The following is a 27,815-nucleotide window of genomic DNA, read 5'->3' as shown; positions in this document are numbered from 1 at the left end:
GGGTGGGTGGGCAGGTGGCTGGATGGATGGATGGAAGGATGAGTGCAAAGATGGCAGGATGGATGAGAGAGTGGATGGGTGAGTAGACAGATGGGCAGGTGGCTGGCTACGCAGATGCACAGTGGGTAAGTGGGCTGGCATAGGAGTAAAAGAAAGGACGGGAAGAAAGGAAGGAGAGAACAACGGGCAGGGTGTGGTGCTGCCACACAAGGCCTCTCCTGTCTAATGGGAGCACAGCCTGGGCTTCACTCCCCACAGCACAGAACCAGGGCCACCTACCTGGAAGCCAGGTGCAGGCTTGGCTGGGGGCAAGAGAGGGAGTGTGGGGTGATGGTCTGGCACTCCTGCAGAAAGAAGACTCGAGACCCTCCAGGTACAGCAGCCACAAACTTTGGTTTTTGTTTTCAAGCTTCTGCCCTCAGAAAAGCTGCCCAGAGGAGATGCAGGGCTGCTTCCTGAGGCGATGGGCCCACAGACCAGTAGTGACAACCATGACGAGCCCCATCAGTGTCCCCATATACTGAGGGACCAGCACTAGGAGAATGGTGTCCAGGATCCCACTAGGCCCACAGTCAAGCATAAGCCCCAGCCCACTGGTGACAGGGGCAGAAAAGCCATGGGGGGTGGGGGCGGAAGGCTCGGGGGCCGGATACTCAGCTCTTAGCTCACTGGATGTGTGTCCCTGCGAAGGAGACCCCTAGGACCAAAGTCCAGTGAGGATGGCGCCCTGAGGGGTGGACGGCAGCTGTGTGACCTTACTGGCCACAGAGGGCGGAGGCAGCAGGGCAGAGGCAGATCCTCAGTCCCACGGGACCTTGATGGGTGAGAATGTCCAGAGATCCGGATGGCCCATGTGCAGCGTGTTGTGGAATGGTGACCTACTCCACTGGAATGGGGGCAACTGGTCCCACGTGGGGCCACTGGCTGCCAGCATGCTCATGTACTTGGCCAGTGAAAAGCTGGTCACCTGAGGGCCAGAGAACACACCATTGAGCTGGTGAGGCCCAACTCTCACCCTGACCTTTCCTTAGAGCACCATCCTACAGCTGACCCCAAAGCAGATGTCCCCTTAACCTGACCCAATTTCAGCCCAGGTCTGACCTCTGACCCTGCACCTATGCAACCCATCCTCTCCCGGGACATATGACAACTGGCTTGGGTGACAAACCTTCACATCGATGCCACCATGGGCACGTTGGTGCAGGGCCTGAAACGGGTAAGAGCCATTGGCGGGATTGAGGTCTGAGCGGGCAGAGATGGCATTCTCCGCATTGGGCTTTGGGTTGCAGGCTTCACACAGTGACAGAGGGTCATGAAGAAAGTCATTGTACCTGGGTGCAGACAGAAGGGACGACAGTTACCCTAGGCAGGAGCCAAGCTCCTCATGGAGCAGAGGGTCAGATGTGGACCACCTTTACTGCTCCATGGGTCACTCCAGCCTTATCACTGGGCTCTTCCTAGGGGAGGTTTTCTAGGCCCTTCCTCCGAGCAGGACAGACACCTGGTCTACTCCTGGACTGCATCTGTGGGGACCAGGCTGCCCAGCCACACTTCAGCTCCAGCCTAGGTCCTCCTCGACAGGCATCTCCACCTAGCAGGAGGAAGGGACTCCCTAACGATGACAAGGAGCAGGGCCCACCATCTACAGACCAAGGCTGGTGGCAAGTCCAGCAGTCCTGTCTCACACACACACACACACACACACACACACACACACACACACCAGGCTGCTCACTGCACCAAGCCAGGTGTATGCTGACGCACCTCATGAGCCGGACCATGGAGTCCATGTCCTCCACCAGCGACTGGTCCCTCCGGAAGATCTGGGCTCGAGGGTTCTTGGTATAGGAAAACCAGTCTCCATACTGGTCCACCAAGGTCTGCATCCCACTAGCGTTGAATATAGTCTCAAAGAACCTGCTGGGACAAAAGGGTGGTCACCCAGGACTCCCCCTGGCCACACAGCTGGCTGTGGCTGTGGCCGGCATGGTGGAAGGGGCAGTCACAGTGGGACAGCTGGCACTGCATCAGGTTTCAGCACGAACCTGGGCTCTAGGGTCAAATCCTACTTCACTATTTCTGACCACGGAGCTGTGGGTGAGCCAGGATCCCTGCCTCAGTTTCCACATCTGTGGGATGAGAACATGCTGCTGCACTCATGGATCATGGTCACAAGGACCCAATGGCAGCCTGGGAAAGCACAGGATATAAGGGAGCTAGATCTCAAGAACCCAGCTAAGACTGGCTTTGTTGGGGCTCAGGCTGCCCAAACCACACTTCAGCTTCAGCCTGGGCACCGCATGGGCATCTCTACCTCCTAGGAGCCATGGGAAGGATTAGCAATGCCCAGTCCCAAGGTGTGGCCACCCCAAGCCACCCTACAGCAGGGCCTAGCACTGGAGGGTACACATGACTGACGTGGAACTTTCCCAGCAGGAGAGGGACTGGGGCAGTTCTCCTTGTTCTTTATGTTTAAAATGCTACCTGGGGAAGGACCCTGCCTCAGAGAGGTGAGTTGGCACGGGGGAGGGCATGAAAAAAGGAGGGATACATACGGGATGTTGTAGCTAGCCCAATAGGTTGTCTTGTAGAGCTCCGCAGTCTTGTCAGCCACCACCACCATGCCCCTGAGAGCGAAAGAAATGGGCGAAGCAAGTGAGGGGACGCTCTGGGGCACAGGCAGTGCGAGGGCCCTTGGCACCCTGAGCAGGAACCGTGTTGTGTCCTGAATCTCCTGTTCCTATCAGGAGCACCGCTGCTTCAGCCTCCCTTCTTCCCTCTGCCCCAGGAACTCACGGGATCTGTTCTAGGATGGTAAGCACCCGGCTTCCGGGGCTGGGCGCAGAGGGGACAAATGCCTTGTAGTCCACAATCATCCACTGGTTGTTGTACCTGCCGGGCACAAGGAAGGAACCACATAAGGCCTGGAAGCCTTCTCCAGCCTCAGGACCGGTGGACAACACCCTGACGCCGCAGGCTGACTAGGAGCCCACAAAACCTTCTTGCGGCACAGGCTCAGCCCTGCTCATGTACAGATGGTGACTCCCGAGCACTTCCTAAAGTGAAGCGCCGACTCCTGCCCACTTGTGGCTCCCAGGTCCCACTCCATGCACATTCTCCTCCTCCACAGAGCTGAGCCCTCAAGTTACACGTCTTCCAGCTGGATAGCCCCAAGGGGAGGAGCTTGCAGGAGAAAAGAAATCCTTTCCTTCTTGAACCTCAGTCTCACCATGTATAAAACAAGGAAGGGGCTCGAGCCACCCCGCATTGGCAAGAAGGGGCAGGGCAAAGGGCCCTGGAACCCAATGGGTCCCCTGTGGTCTGAGTACTAAATGGTTCCCAAGTAGAGGCTGAGACAGGAAGACACTCACGTGCCACTGTTGAACCACTTGAAGACCTCTGCCCAGGAGGCCCCATCCAAGGCCAGGCGGTTGGCCACTATGTTTCGAATCCACTCTAGCACACAGCCCTGGGGCTGCACGTACTTCCACAGGGCTGGGTTCTTGTTGCCAATGGTGGTCTCCAGGGTGACCTGTGAGGGAAACAAGGTGGGCTCCAGACTCCATGTGGCAGCCCTGCCAGTCTTGGCTCAGGAGGCAATGTTTATGCTTTTCCTACAACCCTAACCTGCTTTGGTATACATCCATTAGGGATTCCTTGGAAAAGCACTAGAAGGCTGGAGAGATGGCTCAGAGGTTAAGAGCACTGGCTGTTCTTCCAAAGGTCCTGAGTTCAATTCCCAGCAACCACATGGTGGCTTACAACCATCTATAATGTGATATGATGCCCTCTTCTGACATGTAGGCAGAGCACTGTATACATAATAAATAAATATATTTTTAAAAAAAAAAAGAAAAGAAAAGCATTGGGTTGGGGGAAACTCGGGGCCATGCACTCAGCTCTGCTTTGGGGATCAGACTCTGGGGAGCCCTGAGTGGCACTCTTAGGTGCCTCTCTTGCCACAGAGTGAGCTCTCCCCCAAGAGACAGCATCTCATTCCCACCCCTTCTTCAAGTCCTGCAGGGACAGCTGGTGACTTGAGGCTATTCATCTGGAACCTCAGTGGCCAGGGAGCTTGGGAAGGCCCCAGCTAGCCCACCTCATCTGACTTGGAGTCATGAGCCACTCACTGCTGCTTACGAAGCCTCTCACCTCAGTTCCCCTCCGCACCCCCAGCCCCACCCCTGGAGCCTGTATGTGTCTACATAAACATTCCCTTGTTCTCATTATTTAAAACCTATGTAGAACCAGTCAGGCGTGGTAGAACATGCCTGTAACCCAGTACTAAGGAAGCAGAGGCAGGAGGATTGCCACAAGTTCAAGCTGAGCATGGTCTACGGTGAGCTCCGGGTAGCCAGGGTTACAGAGTAAGGCCCCCATCTCTGACAAAACAACAGAACTGGATCAACAGCCAAGCAGTGCCTATGAAACTCCACTTCCGACCTGGCGGCCACGTCCTGGCAGCTGGAGGGTGGCCCTGTGGTAGGAGAATCTCCACAGCGGCAGCCCTGGCAACCTTTCCTACCCTCTCCAGGGATACACGCTCACACTGCTGCCTGCTCCTGAAAGACAGGTGCGCTGAGACCTGAAGCTAGGAAGCCTGCAGCTGCATGTGTCTAGGAGCAGGGTCCACCACCCCCTAGTCTGAAGCCAGAGCGCAATCCTCTGTGCCCCCAAGGGTGCTGGCCGAGTCTTCCGTGACAGAGGGGAGGGCTAAAAAGTGGCCAAGATGGCAGGACCCACATAGGGGAGTGTTTTCAAGTTTTATTTCTTTTGGAGGCATTTACAATCTCACACTGTAGCCCAGGCTAGCTTCAAAGTCTTGATTATTCTCCTGCCTCTACCTCCCAAGTGCGAGGAAGTTTAGGGGTGTGCCTAGGCCAGTATTTTAAAGAAGGCACTGAAGGCAGGCACAGTGCTGCACACCTTTTAACCCCGGCACTAGGGAGGAGGAGGCAGGAGGATCAGGAGCTCAAGGAAGCCTCAGCTACATAGGCCAGCCTTGGCTATATAGGCCAGCCTCGGCTACATGAGATGTTGCCTTAGAAAACCAGGAGGGGGGATGGAGAGATGGCTCAGTGGTTAAGAGCACTGTGTGCTCTTCTAGAGGTCTTGAGTTCAATTCCCAGCACCCACATGGTGGCTCACAACCATCTGTAATGAGATCTGGTGTACTCTTCTGGTGGGCAAGTTTACATGCAGGCAGAGCACTGAATACATAATAATAAATAAATTTAAAAAGAAAACCAAAATGAGTAGTGGCGCAAGCCTTTAATCCCAGCACTTGGGAGGCAGAGGAGGCAGACTGCTGTGAGTTTGAGGCCAGCCTGGTCTACAAAGCGAGTCCAAGACAGCCAAGGCTACACAGAGAAACCGTATCTAAAAACGAAAACAAGAATGAAAAATCTAAAGAGAAGAAAGCCAAGCCTGGTACAGGCGTGTAATTCCAGTCTACTTGGAAAGCTGAGAAAAAAGGGTTGCTGGCCTGGGCTATATACCAAGTTCCAGGACAGCTCGAGTTACAGAGTGATATACTACCTTAAAATAAATAAATAGATAGAAAAACAAACAAATAAAACCAAACAAAAGATAATAAAAAATAAAACCAGCCGGGTAGTGGTGGCGCACACCTTTAATCCCAGGACTTGGGAGGCAGAGGCAGAAGGATCTCTGTGAGTTCAAGGCTAGCCTGGTCTACAGAGAGAGTTCCAGGACAGCTAGAACTGTTACACAGAGAAATTCTGCCTGGAAAAACAAATGAACAAATAAATAAATAAATAAATTTAAAAAATAAAAAATAAAACCTGGGTAGGGTAGGACCAGGAAGGAGGGAGCTGCAGATCAGGACGTAACATGAATAAATTTAATTAAAAAAAAAAAAAAAAAGCTGGGTATAGTGGTACACACCTTTAAATCCAGCACTTGGGAAGCAGAGGCAGGTGGATCTCTCTGAGTTCATGACCAGACTGATTTACATAGAAAGTTCTAAGCCGACCAGGGTTAGATAGTGAGACTATGGAGTCTGAGAGCGTCACTAGCAGGCTACACTGTCAGAGTGGTCCATGACACAGACCCAGGAAAGGCATGGGATTCCATGGCTTCCAGTTCCATCATACTGTGACTAAAGCCCTCAGGGGCCGCCTCCCACCCCCGGCTCTCTCAAGCCTCTCTCACACTCAGAAGAAGCAACAAGACAGGAGCCCCACCATGCCTGCTCATGCCCTCACATCCACTGTACCCAGGGCGCTTTCTGAAGCAAAGTCTGTTTCCTGGCAGCATCAGTCTGTCATCTTGGGCGCCAGGAACAGATTTTTAAAGGGGCCTGGATGCCAGCCAGGGGAATGGAGGAGACAAAGCACCTCAAACAGCAGCTCCTCAGAACTGGCCAGGTTAGGGGGTGGGGAGAGGGCAGAGCAAGGGGAGCAAGGTCACCAGCAGAAAGGCGGTGTTTATGCTGACCACAGAAAAACAAACCAAGGCCACTGTGCTCAAGGGCTTTGCAAAGGTCCCCAAGACCAGTAGTAGATCCTAAGGATGTAGACCCTCTCAGTGCTCAGACGCCCTGCACTGTATCCGCAGAGTCTCTGTGTGCCACGTCCCTAGGGTGCATGTGCCTTAACTACTCACCAGCCCGCTGCCCAGGATGTAGAAGTCATCGCCGGAGAAGATGGTGCCCGGGTAAGATGAAAAAACCAAGTTGCTGCCAGCAATCAGGGGGTACTCCTCTGGGGAGGGTAGGAGCTGGTCAGGCAGGCCCAGTGGGGACCCCACCCCCATCCCCCAAGGCTGGAGTCTCAAGTGAGGCACAAGTAGTCCTCAAGAGGCCCACCCTCCTCCCTTCGGTCATTTGTCAAAGCAAACAGGGCCCTTCAAATGGAATATGCGGGTGGCAGCTGCCTGGGTTGCTAGCTCCAGGACGGTGAGGCAGGAGGGCCTTCCGGACTACACCTGAGCTCCAGGCCAGCCAGAGCTATATACTGAGACTCTAGTTCAGAAAGGAAGGGGGACAGGTAGAGGAGGAGGAGATAGAGGAAGAGAAGAAGGGGAGAGGGAGGAGGGGGAAGGAGGAGGAGAGAGAAAGGGCAGAAGGGGGAACAGGAGAAGGAAGGGGGGAAGAGCCCCACTGACTGTCCCTACTAGTTCCATAACAAACTTGCAATATGATGGACAGCAAGATGCTCCTCAGTGTAGCTGGAAACACTTAAACACTGCTGAATGGTGAATTAGTTTTATAAAGGTGCAAATAAATAAATTCACTTAAAAACGTAGCTGGATCTGACTGCATCAGGAAGGTCAGCCATGGCAAGCTCAGAGGGGGGTCAGTGTCTACTCTGAGCCCATTAGGTTTGTGGCTGTACACAAGTGATACCTAATGAGGAACAAAGCAATGCAAACTCAAAAGGGACCTTTGAACAGCTACAGGAAACAGCCAATCCCCAGGGCGACGTCCCAAGGGCTGAGGATGCCACACACAAGAGGCCTATTTAGCACATTTCCCCTACACATGACTTCCATGGTGTGTTAGTGGTACTGTTTGGGAGAACTTGCTGAAGCTGGGCAAGCATTCTGCTGTGAAGCCATATCCCCAGCCCTTAAGAAGGGTTTTAAAGGGTTAAAATATAAGAAATAAGCCGGGCATGGCATCACCTTTAATCCCAGCATTCCCAGCACTCAGGAGGCAGAGGAAGGCTGTGAGCTTAAAGCCAGCCTGGTCTACAAAGGGAGTCCAGGACAATGAAGGCTACACCGAGAAACCCTGTCTTGAAAACAAAAAACCAGAGACCCTGCCTCAAAAACCAAAAACCAAAAACCAAAAACAAAAACAAACCAAAATGTAAGAAACATGGTAGTGAGTGAGTGTCATCCTAGTATGAGGGAGGCTGAGGCAGGAGGATTTCTAGTTCAGTGTCACCTCATTGTATGCAACCGGCTTCTCCCAACTGCCATTATTTGTCTGCCTGTTGGGTGAGGGGTCTATGTTGGGCACACACTAGAGTTCAAGGCCAGCCAGGACATGGAGCTGAGTGGTACAGCATTTCTGGGCAAGAAGGCCCAGGGATCAAAGAGCTGTAAGAAGGAAGGAGGGTAGGTGCAGGCAGAGGGGTGTTTGTAACTTTTGGGGGCCACTGAAAGGTCTTGCTTGCCAAGTAAGAATTCCTGGCGCTGCTCCAGAGCTCCACCCAAAGACCCGCCCCTGTGCACAGCCTCTCTCAAGGCTGCTCCTCCTCCCACCTTGCGGCCCCTCCCGGAACTTCAGCTGGTACTTCTTGATGATGCGTAGCATGTTCTGATAGGAGTTCCAAGTGTTGTGCGCCACCAGGAGGTCACGGCCACCCGGCAGCAGCTTGATGAGGGCGGAGCAGGAACCCGAGCCCAAGGAAAACTTGATGTTGGTCTTATTCAGGGCTGGCTCGAGGTCTTCTAGGTCTCCAGCAATCTGCAGCAGGCTGAGGAGACAGGATGGGAGGGTCAGTGGCTACTCTTCATCCATGTCACAGCTGAGGCTCAGGGCCCACTGTGTTCTGGGAGTAGGAAGTGGCAGAGCTGACATGGAACCGAGATGACTATGAAGTTCATGGCTTCTTACCCACCCTGCGCAGGTTGCAGTGGAGGGGGGCACTTACAGGAACCCCAAGGGTTTGATGGTGAACCTCCCAGTTGGGAAGGTTAAACGGCCTTCGTAGCTGTCCTCCAGGCCTTTCAGCTGCAGGAGGGTCAGCCGCACCTAGGGGAGGGGCAGAGGGAGGGTAAGGCCCCCCAGTTTCGCCCTTCTCCACCACTGCAGGGGCTCTGACCTGGCCCAGGGGTGCTTCATAGGCTCCAGCCGGCCCTGACTTCTTTCCTGCTTTCAGTATCAACTCTATGACACATCCTCAGGCTGACCCTAAGTCACCCTCACTTAAAAGCCACCTCCTCCACCAAGTCTGCCAAAACCTCCCTAGTCCTAGAAGCTGGCTGTGTGACTGCCCCTGGCACTGGTTGCCTTCTCTCCACTGTCAGTTCTGCCTCAGCACCTGTAACTAGAGGCATCACCATGCCCCTCACTGGGTCTTGGCTGGTGCTGGGCACATACCAGGAACTTATACAGACAAGAGAGATGGACCAACAGGATGGGAATGGATGGATGGATGGGAGGGAGGTGGACAGACAGAAGGATGGATGGACGGGCAGGAAAGTAAATGGATGACCTGGAGGGTAGATGGGTTGATGTGTGCATGTGTGTCTCGTCAAGTACATGAACGGATACCTTAGTAAGTAGATGCATAGATGGATGGTCAGAAGGGGGCACATGGGTGGTCTGGAGGGTAGATGCGGTGATGTGTGTTGGTCGGGACGTGGACATATGGAGGGGTGAGTAGGCAGATACACAGAGGGATGAGTGGGCATATGAGGGAAGAGAACCTGATGCAGCAAGGACAGGTGCCAGGTGATGGTTGGCAGGGCCAACTACTTATAGGGAGGATAATGGCATGAGCGCTGGAGGTCGTGCAAACGGGCAGCATGGTCATCCACAGAGGCTACCGACTGTGCTGCACAGCTAAACCCTCAGCACTGTAGAGAATTCACAAGTTCTGTGCCTTTTGCGCTGACAACCTAGCCAGCTGCCCAGGAAGGGAATTCAAAATCACTACATTGCACGCTTTCACTTTTCTTCTCCCTCCCTTTCGGAAATGGTGTTCGCCTGTTTCCAGCCTTCTGCCACCTCCCTGACAGCAAGAACCGCGTGCCCACATGCCACCACTTAGCTGCATCTGGGTTCTTTGGCAGCAGGAAGGCAGGGCTGGACATCTGGGCCAGAATGGGCAGCTGGAGGTCCATCAAGCGGACAGATGGAAGGATGGCAGCTTGGGGAGGGGGAGTGCAGATGTTGATGGGTACTGGAGCGGAGTCAGGGACTGCACAGGAGATGGGCACACCCAAAAGAGCCACCTCTCTGCAAGCAGGGCAGCCCAGCCCACCTGGTGCCAGTACGGAGAGTCCCGGCTAAGCTCCATCTCCTTCTGCATCCACTCCAGGTTGGCCTCCAGGAAGCTCTTGAGCTTCTCACAGTAGCCGACTTCATATTCGAAGGGGCCGCAGTAATTGACCACCGTGTTCATCCAGTGCATGTAGATGAGCTGTGGGGAGGCAGGGCAGGGCAGCTGCTGCTCTCTCCAGGCAGGACCCAAGGACTCGCCCCACCACAGTACAAAGGCAGCCCCCAGCCTACATAGCTCTTGGTCACCCTTCAAGTCTCCCTCCTCTGGGGCCTGTGACATGGACAGTCTAGACTAGACCGTCCCCCCTCTGTTGCCGGGGCCTAGGTTAAGCAATGTGCTCTGCCACCAAATATGGGGTCGTGGGTTGTTTCTGTTGGTGTCTGTACTGGAGATTGAGGCTGGGCCTCATGTAAGCCAAGCAAATGTTCTGAAAGACCACAGCACCACAGCCTAGCCCTTGAGGTCTGATTTTGTTTTCTTTTGTTTGGGTCGTTTGAAGGTAAGGTCTTGCGTACCTGAGGCTGGCCTCAAACACCTTATCTTCCTGCCTCCACCTGCCAAGTGCTGGGATTAACAGATGTGCACTACCAAGCCTGGTTATACAGTGCTGGGGATGGAACCTGGAGCCTGTGCTTGCTAGGCAAGCTATCTACAAATGAAGCTACTTTCCCAGCCATTGCTTGGACTTTTAGACAGGTTCACCCTCCTCGGCCTCTGGCTGCTAGGATCACTCCAGGCACTGCAAGCATGTACCACTGCTTTCTGGACTGCTCCCTGCTCTGTTCTAAGTATGGAGGACAGAGGAAACAAAACAGGTCCCCCTGCTGACTCATGGGGCCAGAAAAGCGTGCCAGGCTTTCGGCACTACCCAGGTGCAGTGTGGATGAGCTTAAGCTTGCCTGCTGGGGAAAGAGACTCCAGCCAGCACTCCCTGTCCTCCAGCTGATGGACACTGAATGGGGTCATCCTAGGCCACCCAGCTACCCCAGTGCCCTGCCAGCTGACTACAGCAGCACAAGGGAGCCCACCAAGATCAGTCTGACCCAGCCTAGAATAACCAGGGCACACAGCCAATGCTCCCTGGGAGGAGGGCTGCTGGCCCGCAGCTCATGCTTCTGAGCAGCATCACACAGATGGATGGATATGCTGCAGCCTTCAGTGCTCTGAACAAGGTGGTGTGGTTGCCATCCCCACACAGTGGTCCAGCCTGGGCTGGCTGTTCAGAGGCTGTTCTGGGTTTGGTCCACTAGGTGGCACTGCTGGGAGACAGGACCTAGGACAGCACTAAAAGGGGACCCACTCTCTTCCTGTTCCATTTTTGTCTTCTGGTTCATAAAGGGAATACCTTGCTATGCCGTGTATATGTCCCTGTCACTGGGGTCCAAAGCAATGATCTACCCAGCCTTGGGCTGGAACCCTAAGAGTTATGACCCTTTCTGAGCTCATTGTCTTGGGTATTTCATTACAGTGAAGTGAAACCAATGCATCTGATTTATAGATGGAGAAACTGAGGCACAGGTAGGCAAGTATCTGTGTCCTCCAAAACACCCAAACATTGAATACAGGGCTGACGGGGACCCATGTCAAAATGTGCATTTTGCTTTTGAAAGCCCCACAGTGCTTGCACAGCTGCTGACGGCAACTTCTGGCCACATACCACCCAACCAGAAAGCCTCCTTCTGCACCCTGAGGACAGACAGCCTGCTCAGTGACATATCCCAAGTTTTGCTCACCTGCAGGCCCCACCAATGCTCCCTGTCTCCTTGTGGCTTCCGGAGCCTGCAGAGCACTGTCCACTGCCCACCCTACCTGAGGCTCATCCAAGGACTAGCCATGATCCCCTACCCGACCATGGGAGGCAGCAATAGAGTGAACCATCAGGACTGGAGATGTGGGCCACACGGAGCTGGATTCAAGTGCTGCTCCTCGGCTTGAACGGCTATCTAACCTTGAGGAAGTGCCTTCACCCTCAGGACTGAGTTTCATCCCCTCTTCTCAGTAGAGATGGCCAGGCATGCCTCAGGGGCCTGGGTGAGACCCAGTGAGAGGACACAGGCAAAGTGCCAGGCACATCCCTCAGGATCCTAGCACAAGGCCACTGTGGCCTTGCCTCAGTGTCCCCAAACACCTCCCTAGACAGAAAGACTCCTAGGAGGCCTCGCTGGTGGTTAAGTTTAGGACGAGTCCCTGAGGCTGCTCCCAGAAGCCCTCCATCCTCACAGCACCGGCCACATTCTCATGGTCCCCCGCTGTCACTAGCCCATCAAGCTCCACCAGGACAGGGCCTCCAGCCTGCTCCCACCTACCATTTTGGGTGTTCTTACTTAAAGCCACTTGGGAGAGCCCTTGCATGTGCCTGGGTCACCAATGGGATACATACTCAAATAGTGGCCACTGGACCATGAGTGGATCCCACTCTATAAGCTGATGCCCAGTAATTTCCTATAGGTATCCACTTCGCACACTACCCATATGGGCAAAGCTGCTACCCACAGCCAAGCTGATTTCTTCTGATGGGTGGGACGCCTGACAGTGACTGCCATTTTTTCAATTCTAAACCAGATAAGCAAGAGGCTATGCTGTTTGGGGACTTGACACATGCAGGAAAGCTAATTTAACAAAAGTAGGAGGCAAGTGAGGTGATGTGTATCAGCGCTCATGAAGCCGAGGTGTGAGGGTCACAAGTTCAAGGCCAGCATGGACTACAGAGTGATTTCAAGGTCAGGCTAGGCAAGTTCATGAGATTGTCTCAAATAAAAAGTTCAGAGAACCCTGAGAGAAGAGATCAGTGGGAGAGGGCTTGCCCAACATGCAAAGGTCCTAGGTTTATCTCTAGTATCAGAAAGGGGGGCCACACCCCTATAATCCCAGCACTCAGGAGGCAGAGGCCGTCGGATCTCTGTGAGTTCAAGGCCAGCCTGGTCTACAGAGTGTACCCCAAACCAATAGATTACACTGTTTTTCTCTTTTTAGATAGGTAGCCAAGGTTGGTTCTGGATTCCTGGAGCTTGTCCCTCCATCCCCTCCAACTACTAGGAGGCCAGACGTGAGTCATAGCCTAGGTTTTTTGCTTTGTTTGATTTGGTTTTAGTCTCTAGCCTAGGCTACCCTTAAACTCTGCAATCCTCCTGCCTCAGGCTCCCAACTCATGCAGTAACAGCTGTGTTCCACCATGCCCAGCTTTATGTGCTGTTTTGAAGACCCGGGTCTTTTTCTCCCCTACATGGAGGACAGGAGGTTCTGGCACTGATCCCACCCAAGGCCCCGAGGATGTCATGGCTTGGGGGGTGGGGTGGAACAGGACAGGCAGCTGGGACCCCAGGCTCCCACACTGGCCTTACCTCCTCAGACACAGAGGCCTCCACCACACCAGCTGCATAGGCCTGCAGGCTGTCATTGTAGTTGCCATTTGTGCCCAGGTCCAGATAGGCCCACCTGGAAGGGAGAGGGAGGACAGTCAGTCAACAGCAGGGACCTCTGCAAAGCCAGCTGCCACAGCCAGACTCATGACAGGTGTGTGTGTGTGTGTGTGTGTGTGTGTGTGTGTGTGTGTGTGTGTGTGTGTGTGTGTGTGTGTGTGTGTGTGTGTCTGGATTTCTGCTCCTTACACTACAGATGGAATCCAGGGCCTCCTGGGCCAGGCAAGTGTTCCAGCCCTCCAGCCCCATTTTTTGTTTCTGTTCCCCTCCCCCTTTTTAAAATATTTTTATTTAATTTTAATTTATGTGTGTTGGTGTGAGGGTGTCAGATCTTGGAGTTACAGACAGTTGTGAGCTGCCATGTGGGTGCTGGGAATTGAACCCAGGCCCTTTGGAAGAGCAGGCAGTGCTCTTAACCGCTGAGCCATCTCCCCAGCCCTCTGTCCCCTTTTCAAACAGGGTCTGACTATTAGCCCAGGCTGGCCTGAACTCCAGTCCTCCTGCCTCAGTTTTCCAAGTGATGAGATCACAGGCATGTGACACTACACCTGGCCAGCCCCAAGTTTTAGAGCATGTCAACAACTGCCCACACAGATGTCAGCCTGCCTGCCTGCACCTGCCTAACTGCTGGGCCAGATCCCTGGGACAGGAAGTGTTCCATGGAAGACAGGAAGGATGTATTTCAAACAAACTAAATCAGCCTCCTCTCTCCCACCTATGCCAATTGAGGTTCCCCAGTCACGCTGGCTGGCATTTGCTGAGCTGGCAATGACCCAGCAGCCACACCTGACTTGTCTAGTGGCAACCCCACAGTTCTTCCAGCTAGGCCCCATCACATGGAAGAGGTGGGGACTGAGGCACAGAGCTTGTCATCACAATGGTGCATGCCCTGTGACCCCTGGCTTTATTGTGAGGCCCTGAAATGTCTCCACCCATGGCCACATGCTCTGCCCACACGGCCACATGTGCTGGGTCCGACGTACAGCTTGCTTTGCCCAGAGGGTCAAGGGGAGAACTGACACAGTGCTATTAAGAAGAACAAGAGGCCTCTTGACGCCCCAGTCCTTCTGTGCCTCTGCCACTGTCATGGAAAGACATCACAACCAGCCCATGGGTCCCAGAAGGGAAAACACCCAGGGCAGAGCAGGTCTGCAGACCTGAGGCCTGATGCGCAGTGGCCCCAGGGCCTCAGCCCCATGAGGGTCAGCAGCCACTGGGACTGTTTGTTATAAAGCACTGTTGCCCAGTGCCCAACCGATATAAGGCCAGAAGTCACCAAGGGCAGAGCAGGCTTGGTATCAAGTCAGGCTACCATCTTTTTTCCTTTTTGAGATGAAGTCTCTCACTGTGACCTGATTCCCCAAAGCTCCACCTCCCCCAATAAATGACTGCCTCAACCCTTGTTCTTATTTTCTTAATAGAATTGCCTTTAAAATATTTCTTTACAGGGTTGCAGAGATGGCTCAGCAATTATGAGTGTTCACCGCTCTTGTAGAGGACCCAATTTCAGTTCTTAATACCCACATCAGGCAGCTCACAAGAACATGTCAGGCCAGCTCCAGGAGATTCAAGGTCTTCTTCAGGCCTCTGCAGGCACCTGCATGCAGAAGACACACATAACCTCACACAGGCACACACATAAAGAAATACATCACTGGTTTTGAGACAGGGTTTCTCGGTGCAGCTGTCCTGGAACTTGCTCTGTAGACCAGGCTGGCTTCGAACTCAGAGATCTGCCTGCCTCTGCCTCCCAAATGCTGGGAAGCCCATTGGATGGGAGATGGTAGGTGCTCATCTCGCATGCTCCAAGCCCTGGGCTCCACCCTAACCCTGCATAAACTGGGCGTCATAGCAGCGGAGGGCGGCACTCGGGAGGTAGAGGCAGGAGGATCGCAGATCAAAGTCATTGAGAACAGACTGAGCTACATGAGACCCTTTCTCTTTAAAAAATTAAATTAAAAAAAAGGTTCTCTGCTGGAAAGATAGCTCAGTCAGTGAAGTATTTGTTTCACAAGCATGGTGGCCCATGTTTGTAATTCTAGCACTGAGGAGGACACAGGCACGTCTTTGGGCTCCTTGGCCAGCCAGCTTCATCTAATCAAGGAGCTACACCCAGGGAGAAATCCTGTCTCAAAAATCATGGTGGCCAGCACCTGAGGAACAACACCCAAGGTAGACCTCTAACCTACAATCACCACACCCACACCCACACTACACATACACACCCACGTATGTACACACACCACACACACATACACTACAAAAACTATACATACATGCCCCCACACATATACACACCCTACACATACATATATAAACACACTACATATACACACAACACATACATAAACACTACACATAGAATACACATATACACACTATATACACACACTACACATTCATACATACACCTACATATACACACTACACATATACCCACATACATACACACTATACATACCCACACATACCCACACACCAACACACCAACAACAGAAGCCTGAGAGGCTGGCAAGACACTTACCTCACCAGTGAACAGCACCTAACTGCTCTCTTTAGAGCACTGCAAGAACACCGATGCTCCTGCAGAGCACCGGAGTTCAGTTCCCCGCACCTGCACTTTGGCTCACAACTGTCTGTAATGCCAGTTCCAGGAGATGCCCTCTTCTGGCTCCACAGGGGCTGCATGCACATGTCACACAGACACACTTGCAGGCAAACATTCAAACAGCAGGAGACCAGAGGAGATGTGGGAACAGACTACCCCTAACAGGGTAATCCTTCTAAAGTGCCAGAAGGATCCCCACAAAAAACAAAGACTGTTGACACTGTTGGGCATGATGGCGTGCACCTGACACAGGAGGAACAGAAATGTGAGGCCAGCCTGGACTACACAGCCAGAGTGCCTCAAAAAAGAAAAGAAATCTACTTTTTTTTTTTTCTTCTGAGATAGGGTTTCTCAGTGTGGCCTTGGCTGTCCTAGGCTCACTTTATAGACCAGGCTGGCCTCAAACTCACAGAAATCCTCCTGCTTCTATCTCCCTGAGTGATGGGATTAAAGGTGTGCGCTGCCACAGCCACAGCCACCACCTGGCTAAAATATTCTGCTTTTATTATAACAACAAAAATAATTTAGTGGGGAGGAGGCTGGAGGGATGGCTCAGGAGTTAAGGGCACTTGCTGCCACTGCAGAGGACCTGAGCGCAGTACCCAGCATCCACACTGGGAGACTCGCAACTACCTATAACGGAGTCCAGGCCTTAACCTCTGCACTCCAAAGCAGTGAGTGGGGCACCCCCAGCTTGGAGCTTCCCATTGACAGGTGATCAGGGCAGACCAGATGTCTTCTATTTGACCCAAGTCCTCAAGGGTCTGCTTCCCTGCCTATAAGTCGGGGTCTCCCACTATGAACCCCCTGTACTGTTGGAGTCTCACAGTGAAGAGGCCTATGACATAGGAGAGAAGGGACAGAGCAGAAGAGATGACAGCATAGTGAGGGGCCTCAGTCTCCCCAATCATAAAATGACTGAAGGACCTTTACTCCTTCCCTTCCCTCACTTCAGTCAGCAGTGGTGCTTTCTTTCTTTCTCTCTCTCTCTCTCTCTTTTTTTTCCCCTGTTTTTTTTGAGACAAGGTTTCTCTGTGTAGCCTTGACTGTCCTGGGCTCACTTTGTAGACCAGGCTGGCCTTGAATTCACAGCGACCCACCTGCCTCTACCTCCCAAGTGCTAGGATTAAATGTGTGCGCCACCTCATCCAGCCAACAGTGGTGCTTTCCCAAGGAGATTGGAAACAGGCTCAGAGAAGGGGAGCCACTTGCCCTGGGGTCACACAGCAGCTGAAACAAATTCCCAGCACAACCAAGGAAGACCCTCCCTGACTATTGTGAGTCCTCCCAGCCCACTTCATGCCCCCCACCGCGGTACCAAGTTGAGGGTGAGGGACTGCGGATTTAACTCATGTGTGCATGCGCGCGCACACACCCACACACACTAACACAGCGGGTCCTTCGTGCTAAGAGAGCAGCAGCCGCAGGATCAGTTCCCTTCAGAGTTCCAAAGAGCCTTCTTATAGGCAGCAAAACAGGAATCCTCCTCCCACGTGAAATCCCTCAAGAGGTGATTGCACACAGGAGGACAAGTCTCGAGGAAGGGAGGGGCGAGTTCTCAGAGCAGTAAACATGACTAGCTAACCAAGAGAAACACAGGCACGGAAGCTGCTAGAAACAAGACATGAAACAGCAAGACAGGCAGGCAGCCCAGTCGGGCCTGGTTCCTACAGCCCCCCCCACCCCCCACCCCCGTCCAAAACCCCTTCCCCATGCACGCCTGGCTCCTGTGCCTCTGCATCCAAACAGGGGTTCGTCATGCCCTCTTGGCTCTGCTAAACAAGAGCAAAACTGCTCTTGAGTCAGCAGGGAACAGGCCACCAGATCAAGTCACGGGTGCACCCCTGATGCCAGCCAGAGCTGTGGTTCCCTTCAAAGAGAGCAGCAAGTCAGTGTGGCCTTCTCTCCCTGGAAGCCTTCCCAGATTGGCCCGCCCGGCTGTTATGTCTGCATCAACCTTCCAAGGACCACCAACACTGGAGATAACTTTTAGCATCTTGTGCCCCCCAAAACCCATGGGGGACCCATGCTGCAAGAGGCTGTAGTCTTCTGAGGATGAGTACATAGAGGATTGGTGGGGGCATGCAGGTTCTGCAAGCTCCCCCAACACAGCCTGAATCTGGGTTTCCAAGCAGACTGCAGGCTCCGGCTTCCTGTGGGACTCTGTGTCTGTCTGTCTCTCTCAGCCGGAATCTTGCTTGGCTCTGGGTCCCTGAGGCCACAACACAAGGATAAGAATGACAGAGCAAAGCCGGGCGTGGTGGCGCACGCCTTTAATCCCAGCACTCGGGAGGCAGAGGCAGGTGGATCGCTGTGAGTTCGAGGCCAGCCTGGTCCACAAAGTGAGTCCAGGATGGCCACGGCTACACGGAGAAACCCTGTCTCAAAAAACCAAAAAAAAAAAAAAAAAAAAAAAAAAAAGAATGACAGAGCAGCCGGGCGGTGGTGGCGCACGCCTTTAATCCCAGCACTCGGGAGGCAGAGGCAAGTGGATCACTGTGAGTTCGAGGCCAGCCTGGTCTACAAAACAAGTTCCAGGACAGTCAAGGCTACACAGAGAGACCTTGTCTCTAAAAACCAAAAAAAAAAAAAAAAAAAAAAAGAATGACAGAGCAGGGCTGGAGAGATGGCTCAGAGGTTAAGGGCACTGACTGCTCATCCAGAGGTCCTGAGTTCAGTTCCCAGCAACTGCATGGTGGCTCACAACCATCTATAATGTGATCTGATGTCCTCTTCTGGCCTGCAGGTGTACGTGCAGTCAGAGCACTGTATACATAATGGTAAATAAATAAATCTAAAAAAAAAAAAAAAAAAGGAATGACTAAGCACCTTCAAGTTCTAGGTCCACGGTGGTGATATAGGGATCCAGTGAGGTGAAGGAGTTAAGGAGAGACAACAGATGACAGGGCCAGCCTGTGTTCCAAGAGTGACAGTGATCACTCTGAGCACCTACCTCCATATCCACAGCATCAGGCCATAAGCAGCAACACCTAAGCAGATATTGTCTATGCATGTGAATTTAGAGACCCTCAATTTTCTCTTTGGCTTGGAGCCAGGCTCACTCACTCCTACCACCCTGGCTATAGAGGAAGAAAAAGGCCTGGGATCTTGGACAATTGTCACTATCCCTAAGGTTGGGGACTAACGGGCAATAGAGCCTGATGTGCTGGTGCACGCCTTTAGTCCCAGCACTCCGCAGGCAGAGGCCAGCCAGGTTTACAAGGCGAGTACTAGGCCAGCTTAAGTGCGGGGCCACTGTGGACAGGGACTGGTCCAAAGATCCCTCAGGGAAGTCCCCAGTGATTAGGGATGGGAGTTACTACGTCACCCACCAGCACCGGGCCTGACCCGGCTTCCCAGGGCGGCAAGACGGCAGTCCAGGACCTTGTCACCCGCTACGCAGTGACGGGGACAGCCAACCCTTACCCGGTCTCGCGAATGGCGTTGGTGAGGTTCGCCCAGGCCACCGCGTCGGGGTGAAGGCCGTCCTCTAGGCGCAGCTCGCCCGACGCGGCATCCAGGAGCAACGAGCGGACCCGGGAGACCGGTGGGTCAGGGTTTGGGCGTTGCCAGCCGGTCCCCAGCGGGGAAAGGGCGGCCGCCGGGTCGCTCAGCAACAGGCCGGCCAGCGAGGCCAGCGCCAGCACCCGCAGCAGCGCCCGGGCCGTCCGGCCTCCGGGGCTCCCGTCCATGGGGGCTGCCATCGCGAGCCACAACCGGGCCACGTGACCGTCGTTCCTTGGGGCGAGGTCTGCGCCTGGGCTTCCGGGGTGGGCGGAGTCTGTGGTCCAGCAGGGGCGGGGCCACTCTTAAAGGCCCCTGCGGAAAACTCTAGGCCTCCATCCCCAGAAATTCATTTCCTCCTCTCTCTCTCTCTCTCTCTCTCTCTCTCTCTCTCTCTCTCTCTCTCTCTCTCTCTCTCTCTCTCTCTCTCTCTCTCTCTCTCTCTCTCTCTCTCTCTCTCTCTCCAAATTATTCTTCGTTCTCTTCTTTTAATTTCTTCTATTTTTTAGATTTAGTGCCTGCATGTATAAATGTGCAACATCAGAATGACCAATACTCTCAAAGGTCAGAAGAGGAGCCAGGGTATGGTGGCGCACGCCTTTAATCCCAGCACTCGGGAGGCAGAGGCAGGATTGCTGTGAGTTCGAGGACACCCTGGTCTACAAAGCGAGTCCAGGCCTGCCAAGATAATATAGAGAAACCCTGTCTCGGAAAAAAAAACCAAACAAACAAACCAAAAACAAACAAACAAAAAAGGGTCAGAAGAGAGTACTGGATCCCCTGGAACTAGCATTATGTGAGCCACCTGAGAACTGAAGCCGGGTCCTCTGTGTGAGTAACAAGTGGTCTTAACAACTGAGCCATCTCCCCAGCCTCGATTTCCTTTATTTTTAGGGATTCATCTGTGTGTGTTTGAGCATGTGGACACAGGTAGAGGCCAGAAAAGAGTGTTACAATCCCTGGGGCTCAGCTGTGAACTGCCTGATGTGGGTGCAGGGACTCGAACCCAAGTCCTCTGCAAAAGCATCAAGTGCTCTCTACTACTGAGCCATTTCCCAGGCCACAATTTCTTTTTCCTATTTGTCTGTCCACAAATGAAATGATTTCAAGATTTTACCCAGACTGGCCTGAGCTACAGAGTTAATTTCAGGCCACCCTGTCTGAAAATAAATGATCTCTCTTACTTCCCCCACCCCCCTCTCTCTCTCCTGGGTTTCTCTGTGTAATAGCCCCCTGGCTGTCCTGGACTCACTTTGTAGACCAAGCTGGCCTCAAACTCACAGAGATCTTCCGGAGTCTACCTCTGAGAGCTAGGGAAATAAATGATTTTTGTTGTTGTTGTTGTTTAGAGACAGAGTTTCTCTGTGTACCCTTGGCTCTCCTAGGCTCCCTTTGTAGACCAGGCTGGCCTGGAACTCAAGAGATCCACCTGCCTCTGCCTCCCCAGTGCTGGGATTAAAGGCGTGCGCCACCACTGCCTGGCTTGTGATTTTTTTAAAAAAAATTTATTTATTATTTATATAGTATTCTGCCCACACCTGTGCCTGCCTACCACAAGAAAGCACCAGATCTCATTACAGGTGGTTGTAAGCCACCATGTGGTTGCTGGGAACTGAACTCGGGACCTTCAGAAGAGCAGACGGTGCCCTTAAACCTCTGAGCTATCTCTCCAGCCCCATGGCTTGTGATTTTTTTAAAGCTTGGTTTTGGAGTACCTAGACCTGTACCTGTACTCTCAAAGATTTCAAGACCATCTGAGCTAAAAAAGTGAGATCCTCTCTCAAAAACAACACAAAGGAAGGTTGCGACAGGCAGTTCAGTACCTTTCAGATCCTCAACCTGCAGCAAGCACCAGACCCCAGAAGCCAAGGGCTTGAGTGCACAAGCTGTCCCCACCTTGGATGACCATTACCATTACAAGCCACTGGGCACCTGTGCTTCTGACCAACCAGGGATAAATTCCATGGGTTCACCTGAACAAAGTGACTCACACCCAAAAGTCTAGCACTCGAGGGCAGGGGGGGCTGAAGCAGGAGGATTGCCAAAAGTTCCAGAACAGCCTGGGCTACAGTGTGAGACCTTTGTCCCCATCCCAAAAAAAGAACTCAATAATTCCCTCTACCCCTACTCTGTTGCATAACTTTCTAGAATATTTTCCTGGGTGGGAAAGGTGCTTCCTGAAGGGCACACTTAAAAGACATAAACCTGTAAGCCCTGCACTCACTGGGCTGAGGCAGGAGGATCACTAGCTTGAGACTTACCAGGTGTGTTCCTGGTGCCCAGAATGTCAGTTCTCTTGGAACTGAAGTTACAGATGGTTATAAGGCACCATGTGGAGGCTGGGAACCAAACCCGGGTCCTCTGGAAGAGCAGCCATTGTTCTTATCTGCCCAGCCCAGACCCATCTTTAAAGAAGAGAAAAAATGTAAGGTCCCTCTCTGGGCATGGTAGTGCATGCTTGTAAACCCAGCACTCAAGAGGCAGAGGCAGAAGAATCGAGAATTCAAAGTTAGCCTCAGCTACACACTATGTTAAAGGCCATTTGGGGAGCTGGGTGTGGTGGCACATGCCTTTAATCCCAGCATTCAGGAGGTAGAGGCAGGGGAATCACTGTGAGTTCGAGGCCAGCCTGGTCTACAAAGAGAGTTCAGAACAGCCAAGGATACACAGAGAAACCCTGTCTCGAAAAACCAAAAAGAAAAAAAAAAAAGGACATTTAGGGGTGGGGAGTGGGTTGGAGAGATGGCTCAGAGGTTAAGGGCACTGACTGATCTTCCAGAGGTCCTGAGTTCAATTCCCAGCAACCACATGGTGGCTCACAACCATCGATAATGTGATCTGGTGTCCTCTTCTGGTGTGCAGGTGTACATGAGGCAGAGCACTGTATACATAATAAATAAATATTTTGTTTAAAAAAACTTTCAAAAATAAAAAGACATTTTGGGGGGATATGAGACCCTACCTAAAAACATAACAAGACTACATGAACGGCTGACCTGAAAGCATGTAGCTGCCTGCTTGTGCTCTAGAGAGATTAATCCTCTGGCGTCAATTCCAGTCACTGCTGTCATTTATTAATCCTTTACTGGAAACATTTTCAACCATCAAGTCCCTAACAGGCTGGGGAAACTACGGCTCAAGCAGGTGAAGTGATTTCTAGTCACAGAACTAGAAATGTGAGCACAGGGATTCAAATTCGGTTTGGAAGCTCCCTGAACACTGCCCTCACAGCCAAGGGTTGGAAGTGGAGTAGGGGGGTGGGTGGGGGGATGACACACAACCATGCTTGCTTCTGTCCAAGCTTAACTTTTCTGCTTTCCTCTCAAAGCCTGGCCCTGGCTGCAGGAGGGGAGGAGCTTGCTTTGTGTTATGACTTTTTTTTTTTTGGTTTTGCGCCACCACGCCCGGCTGGGATTGCACTTTTTGTTTCTTTGTTAGGTATATTGTTTTGTGTGTGTGTGTGTGTGTGTGTGTGTGTGTGTGTGTGTGTGTGTGTTTGGGTTTTGTTTGTTTGGTTGGTTTTTCAAGACAGGGTTTCTCTGTGTAACCATGGCTGTCCTGGACTCAATTTGTAGACCAGGATGGCCTAAAACTCACAGTTCCCCATCTGCCTCTCCCACCCGAGTGCTGGGATTAAAGGCGTGCAGCACCACGCCTGGCTTGTGTGTTTGGGTTTTTTATGTGTTTGGTTGTTTGAGACAGGATCTCACTATGTAGCCTTGGATGGCCTGAACTCACTATGTACACAAGCCTGGTCTAGTGATCACGGAGATGCTCCTGCCGCTATCTCTCAAGAGCCGAAATGAGAGATGTGCAACACCGTGCCTGGTGGTTGTGCAGTTTTAGGGCCATCCAAGCAGCGTCCATAGTGGTATTCCCGCGTGCAGCGGCATACCCATCCAATCCCTGCTGCCAAACCCTTGGCTTGCTTCCAGTGTGCCCTGCTGATTGCTTCACCCAGCGTTTTCCTTCTCAGACCCGTGTCTAAACCTTCTTGCTGGTACTTCAAAAACCTCAGAGTGACACAGGCAGAACAAAAGACACATGAATTTTCAAGGCCCTTATGATCCACAAGAACCATTGTCACCAGTTTCCTGGAGGGAATATTCCCGCTGAGGAGCACCCAGCACCCAGGCAGGGCCCATGAGAAATTTCTTTCATTATCTGCTGCTTCTCCAGCTGCCAGGACAGTAATGAGCTCCTCGGCTCTGTGTGGATTTAACCAGATGCCCTGTGACTGCCCAGGGAAGCCAGCATCATTGGGAAGGATACTAGTTAAGATGAGGGCATCATTGGGAAAGGTAGTAGTTTAGATGAGAGCATCATTTGGAAGGGTACTAGTTAAGGTGAGGCTTATGAATCTTTAAGGAACCTCTTTGACTCAGGGCCTCTTAGACTGAAATAGAAAGTCCCATTTCTCCTTCCACTTATTACTTCTGCGAGCACTGTCCCCAGGTTCTTGTACTATGTCCCAGCTGCCACCCATACCCTGGCCTCTGAAAAAGCAGGCATGCTGAATATGGGGCCAGATCTGGTCTTATCTGTGTGAACCAGGATGTCAAACATGGAGGGAAAAAGGTACTTCAGACATGATTGCCATCCAGTCTGCCACTTCCCAGTGTATACCCTGGGGACAAACACTTCATGTCCCTGAGCAGCAATTTCTCCCACTAGTGAAATGGAGATTGCTGCCCCACTCCTGCAGGGCACATACACACAAGTATTGTAGGTCCTCCATCAATGGCTGCAGTGTGCTTGCTTTTGTTTGTTTTTTAAAGATTTATTTACTTTATGTATGACTATTCTTTTTTTTATGTATGACTATTCTATTTACATGTACATCTGCAGGCTAGAAAAGGGCATTAGATCACATTACAGATAGTTGTGAGCCACCATGTGGTTGCCAGGAACTGAACTCAGGACCTCTGGAAGAGCAGACAGTGCTCTTAACTGCTGAGCCATTTCTCCAGCCCATGTTTGTTTGGTTTTTGAGACAAGGTTTCTCTATGTAGCCCTGGCTGTCCTAGAACTCATTCCATAGACCAGGGTAACCTCGAACTCACAGGCATTCACCTGTCTCTGCCTCAGGAGGCAGTAGTGTGCCACCGCTGCTCAGAATTGGTTTCAGTTTTTTGAGTCAGAATCTTGTGTAGCCTAGGAGGCCCTTGAAGTTACTCTGTAGCCAAGGTTGACCAGATCTCCCAATACCCTTCCTCCATCTCCTAAGTGCTGAGGTTACAGGTGTGCCAGCCACACCCAGCTTATGTAATACTGAGGATGGAACCCAGGGCTTCAAAGATGCTGGCCAAATAAACTATACCCAGCCCGTCACATCTTTTGTTGATTTGGGGTTAGTTCCTAAGGGACTGAGGCTAGGAGCTGCATGCTGGCACGTACCTGTCATCCAAGTACTCACGGAGGATCCTGAGTCCCAGGTAGGCTGAGCTACATAGAGAGACCATGCCTCAAAATTGAGACTGAAGACAGGACGAGTCCAAATGTGATGCCTTCGGCAGTCATCCACCCAGTGGGACTTGGAAAGGGGCGGAGGGCAGTCCTTTCCTTTCCTACTGAACAATATAATCTCTTCCTGTTCTCACAAAAGCCGATGCTGGCCTCTTCTGTGGACCAAAATGCGGTGGCAGCTGATACTTTCCAAATATGGTCACATCAGAGTCTTGGGTATCACATGCCCTTCCACATCCCTTGGAGAGTCAGGGGGCTGTTTCTTCTCTGTGAACCTGGCTGGGCCAGTGACTATGAAGGAAGTGATGGTACTCTACACTGTTAGCTTCCACCACAAATTCCAAGAAGGTGATATAGCTCTCCCTTCACTCTCCAGTCCCTTGTGCGGCCTCCTTCCCCCCCCACCCCACCAAGGTATCACGGGAACATGCATCGACCTTGGCAGGTCTTGTGCTGGGAAAGTCCAGGATTCAGCAGACGGATCACATCATGTTTAAGCAGCCTCAGCCTCAAGCTGGAGATACAAGCACAAGAAGGGCTTGAGCCAGAACCTTTTCCAGGGAACCTCTTCCAAAATCATGACTTTCAAACACTCAGATATATTAAGATGCTGATATATTACATCATCTGTGACTATGGATGGTTGTTACACAGCAATAGCTAACTGATACATCTAGGAAATCTTTCCTTTTGAGGGAAGGAATTTAATACTGCTCCCTGCTTTTTGTGATGTTGTAATCTGCCTAAAACTGTAGCTCCTGGGGCTGGAGAAATGGCTCAAAGGTTAAGAGCACTGGCTGCTCTTCTAGAGGTCCTGAGTTCAATCCCCAACAACCACATGTTGGCTTATAGCCACCTATAATGAGATCTGGTGCCCTCTTATGTCATGCAAGTGCACATGAAGGCAAAGCACTGTATACATAATAAATAAATAAATCTGAAAAAAGAAAAAAGTAAAATGTCTTGGGCTGAGGAGATCAATGGCGGAGAACCTCAAATTGTTTTCATTTTTTCTAAAAAAAAATAAAAAAATAAAAAAATAAAATAAACCAAACAACGCCAGGCGTGGTGGCGCATGCCTGTAATCCCAGCACTCGGGAGGCAGAGGCAGGCAGATCACTGTGAGTTCGAGGCCAGCCTGGTCTACAAAGTGAGTCCAGAATAGCCAAGGCTAACACAGAGAGACCTTGTCTCAAAAAACCAAAAAAAAAAAAAAAAAAAAAAAAAAAAAAAAAAACCAAACAAAACTGCAGCTCCTGTGTTAACACCTGCTTTTTCCTTTTTCTTTTCCTTTTTTTTTTTTTTTTTTTTGGTTTTGTTTTGTTTTTTGGAGACAGGGATTTTTGTGTTAACCTTGGCTCTTCTGGACTTGCTTTGTAGACCAGGCTGGCCTCAAACTCACATTGATCCACCTGCCTCTGCTTCCGGAGTGCTAGGATTAAAGGGATGCCCCACCACACCCAGCTGGGGTTTATTTTTAAAGATTTATTTATTTATTATGTATACAGTGGTCTGTCTGCAAGTATGCCTGCATGCCAGAAGAGGGCACCAGATCTCTTAATAAATGGTTATGAGCCACCACGTTGTTGCTCGGAATTGAACTCAGGACCTCTGGAAGAGCAACCAGTGCTCTTAATCTCTGAGCCATCTTTACAGCCCTCTGGGATTTTTGTTTAAAAATATACCACCAGCCAGGCCTGATGGTGCAAGCCTGTAATCCCAGCACTTGGGAGGCAGAAGCAGACAAATCTCTCTAAGTTCCAGGCCAGCCTGGTCTACAGAGCAAGTCTGGGACAGCCAAGACTACAAGTAAAATCCTGTCTCGAAAAACAAAAAAAACAAAACCAAAAAACTCACAAATCAAACAAACAAAAAAACCACATCACCGTCATTTTCATGATTGCCATCATATCACCGTCATCTTCATCACTACCACCACCATCATCACCACCATCATCTTCATCCTCACCGTCATCTTCATCACTGTCATACTGAGAAAATGTCTTGCTGGGATGCTTAGCCTGGCCTTCCAATTACGATCCCCCTGCCTCTGCGTCCTGAGTGCCGGGACTATAGGCACAGGCCACCATGCCTTGTTTCTTCTTTCATTACCACAGCTTCCATCTGAGTCTAATTAACAGAATCTCCAAGCTTCCCCCTTCAGATTTCTCTCGGGCCTCCTGGTGTCTATAAACCACGTGCTTTCTTCACAGCTTCTGCGGGGAAAACAGAAGTGACAGGCTGGGGACAGAAAGCGAGGTGGAGAATGGGGAAGACTGCCAGGGACAGTTCGTCATCGCCCCAGCCCCCATCCCCCCCAGCCCCACCAACCCCCTCCCGCCCCCCGCTAAGCCTACGTCTTTAAGGACTGGGGCGGAGCTAGCCTTAAAGGGCGTGTCGTAGGCGGTGAAAGAAGGACCGGGGCGTGGCCCAGCGGGGAGGTAGGCGGGACGAGGCTCATGTGGGCGTGGCCCAGCTGCTCCGGGCCGGCTCTTAGGGGCGGAAGGTCGTGGCGCCAGTCATCCGGCTGGAAGAAGGCTCCGAGTTCGCAGATCCAGGCCCCGCCAGAGGTAAGAGGAACAATCCGAGCACCCGTCACCCCAACTTCAACTTCTCAACCCGGGTCCCAACTGGAGCCCCAAATTCGAAAGCGCTGCTCGGTTCCGATCCTTGACCATCAAGTGTGCCTACCCACCAGCGCTGCCCACAGGTGTCCGCATGCGGGAGGCGCTCTATAAATGCTTATTTGGAAATGAGTAAAAGAAACCGGCGCGCGGCGGAGAGGAGACGCGTATTGGGGACGCGGTGTTTGCCTGCCCCTTGGGTCAGCTCTCGTGT

General features: G+C 52.0%; 1 protein-coding gene across 1 annotated transcript; it reads right to left on the bottom strand.

The window, feature by feature from the left end:
• Nucleotides 1-350: 350 nt before the first annotated feature.
• Plbd2 (phospholipase B domain containing 2) lies at nucleotides 351-19,726 on the bottom strand. Its single transcript, XM_051161605.1, has 12 exons — nucleotides 19,434-19,726; nucleotides 13,322-13,415; nucleotides 9,960-10,118; nucleotides 8,625-8,725; nucleotides 8,233-8,447; nucleotides 6,628-6,725; nucleotides 3,372-3,532; nucleotides 2,797-2,892; nucleotides 2,556-2,627; nucleotides 1,765-1,917; nucleotides 1,169-1,331; nucleotides 351-967 (listed from the first exon to the last, which is right to left on the bottom strand). Exons 1-12 carry the CDS (start codon nucleotides 19,709-19,711, stop codon nucleotides 800-802), a joined length of 1,758 nt encoding a protein of 585 aa, XP_051017562.1. The 5' UTR covers nucleotides 19,712-19,726; the 3' UTR covers nucleotides 351-799.
• Nucleotides 19,727-27,815: the final 8,089 nt, after the last annotated feature.

The sequence above is a fragment of the Acomys russatus genome, chromosome 19 (assembly GCF_903995435.1).
Source record: "Acomys russatus chromosome 19, mAcoRus1.1, whole genome shotgun sequence".
Lineage (NCBI taxonomy): Eukaryota > Metazoa > Chordata > Mammalia > Rodentia > Muridae > Acomys > Acomys russatus.
Note: the sequence above shows the minus strand (reverse complement) of the source record. Positions and strands in the feature narration are given on the sequence as shown.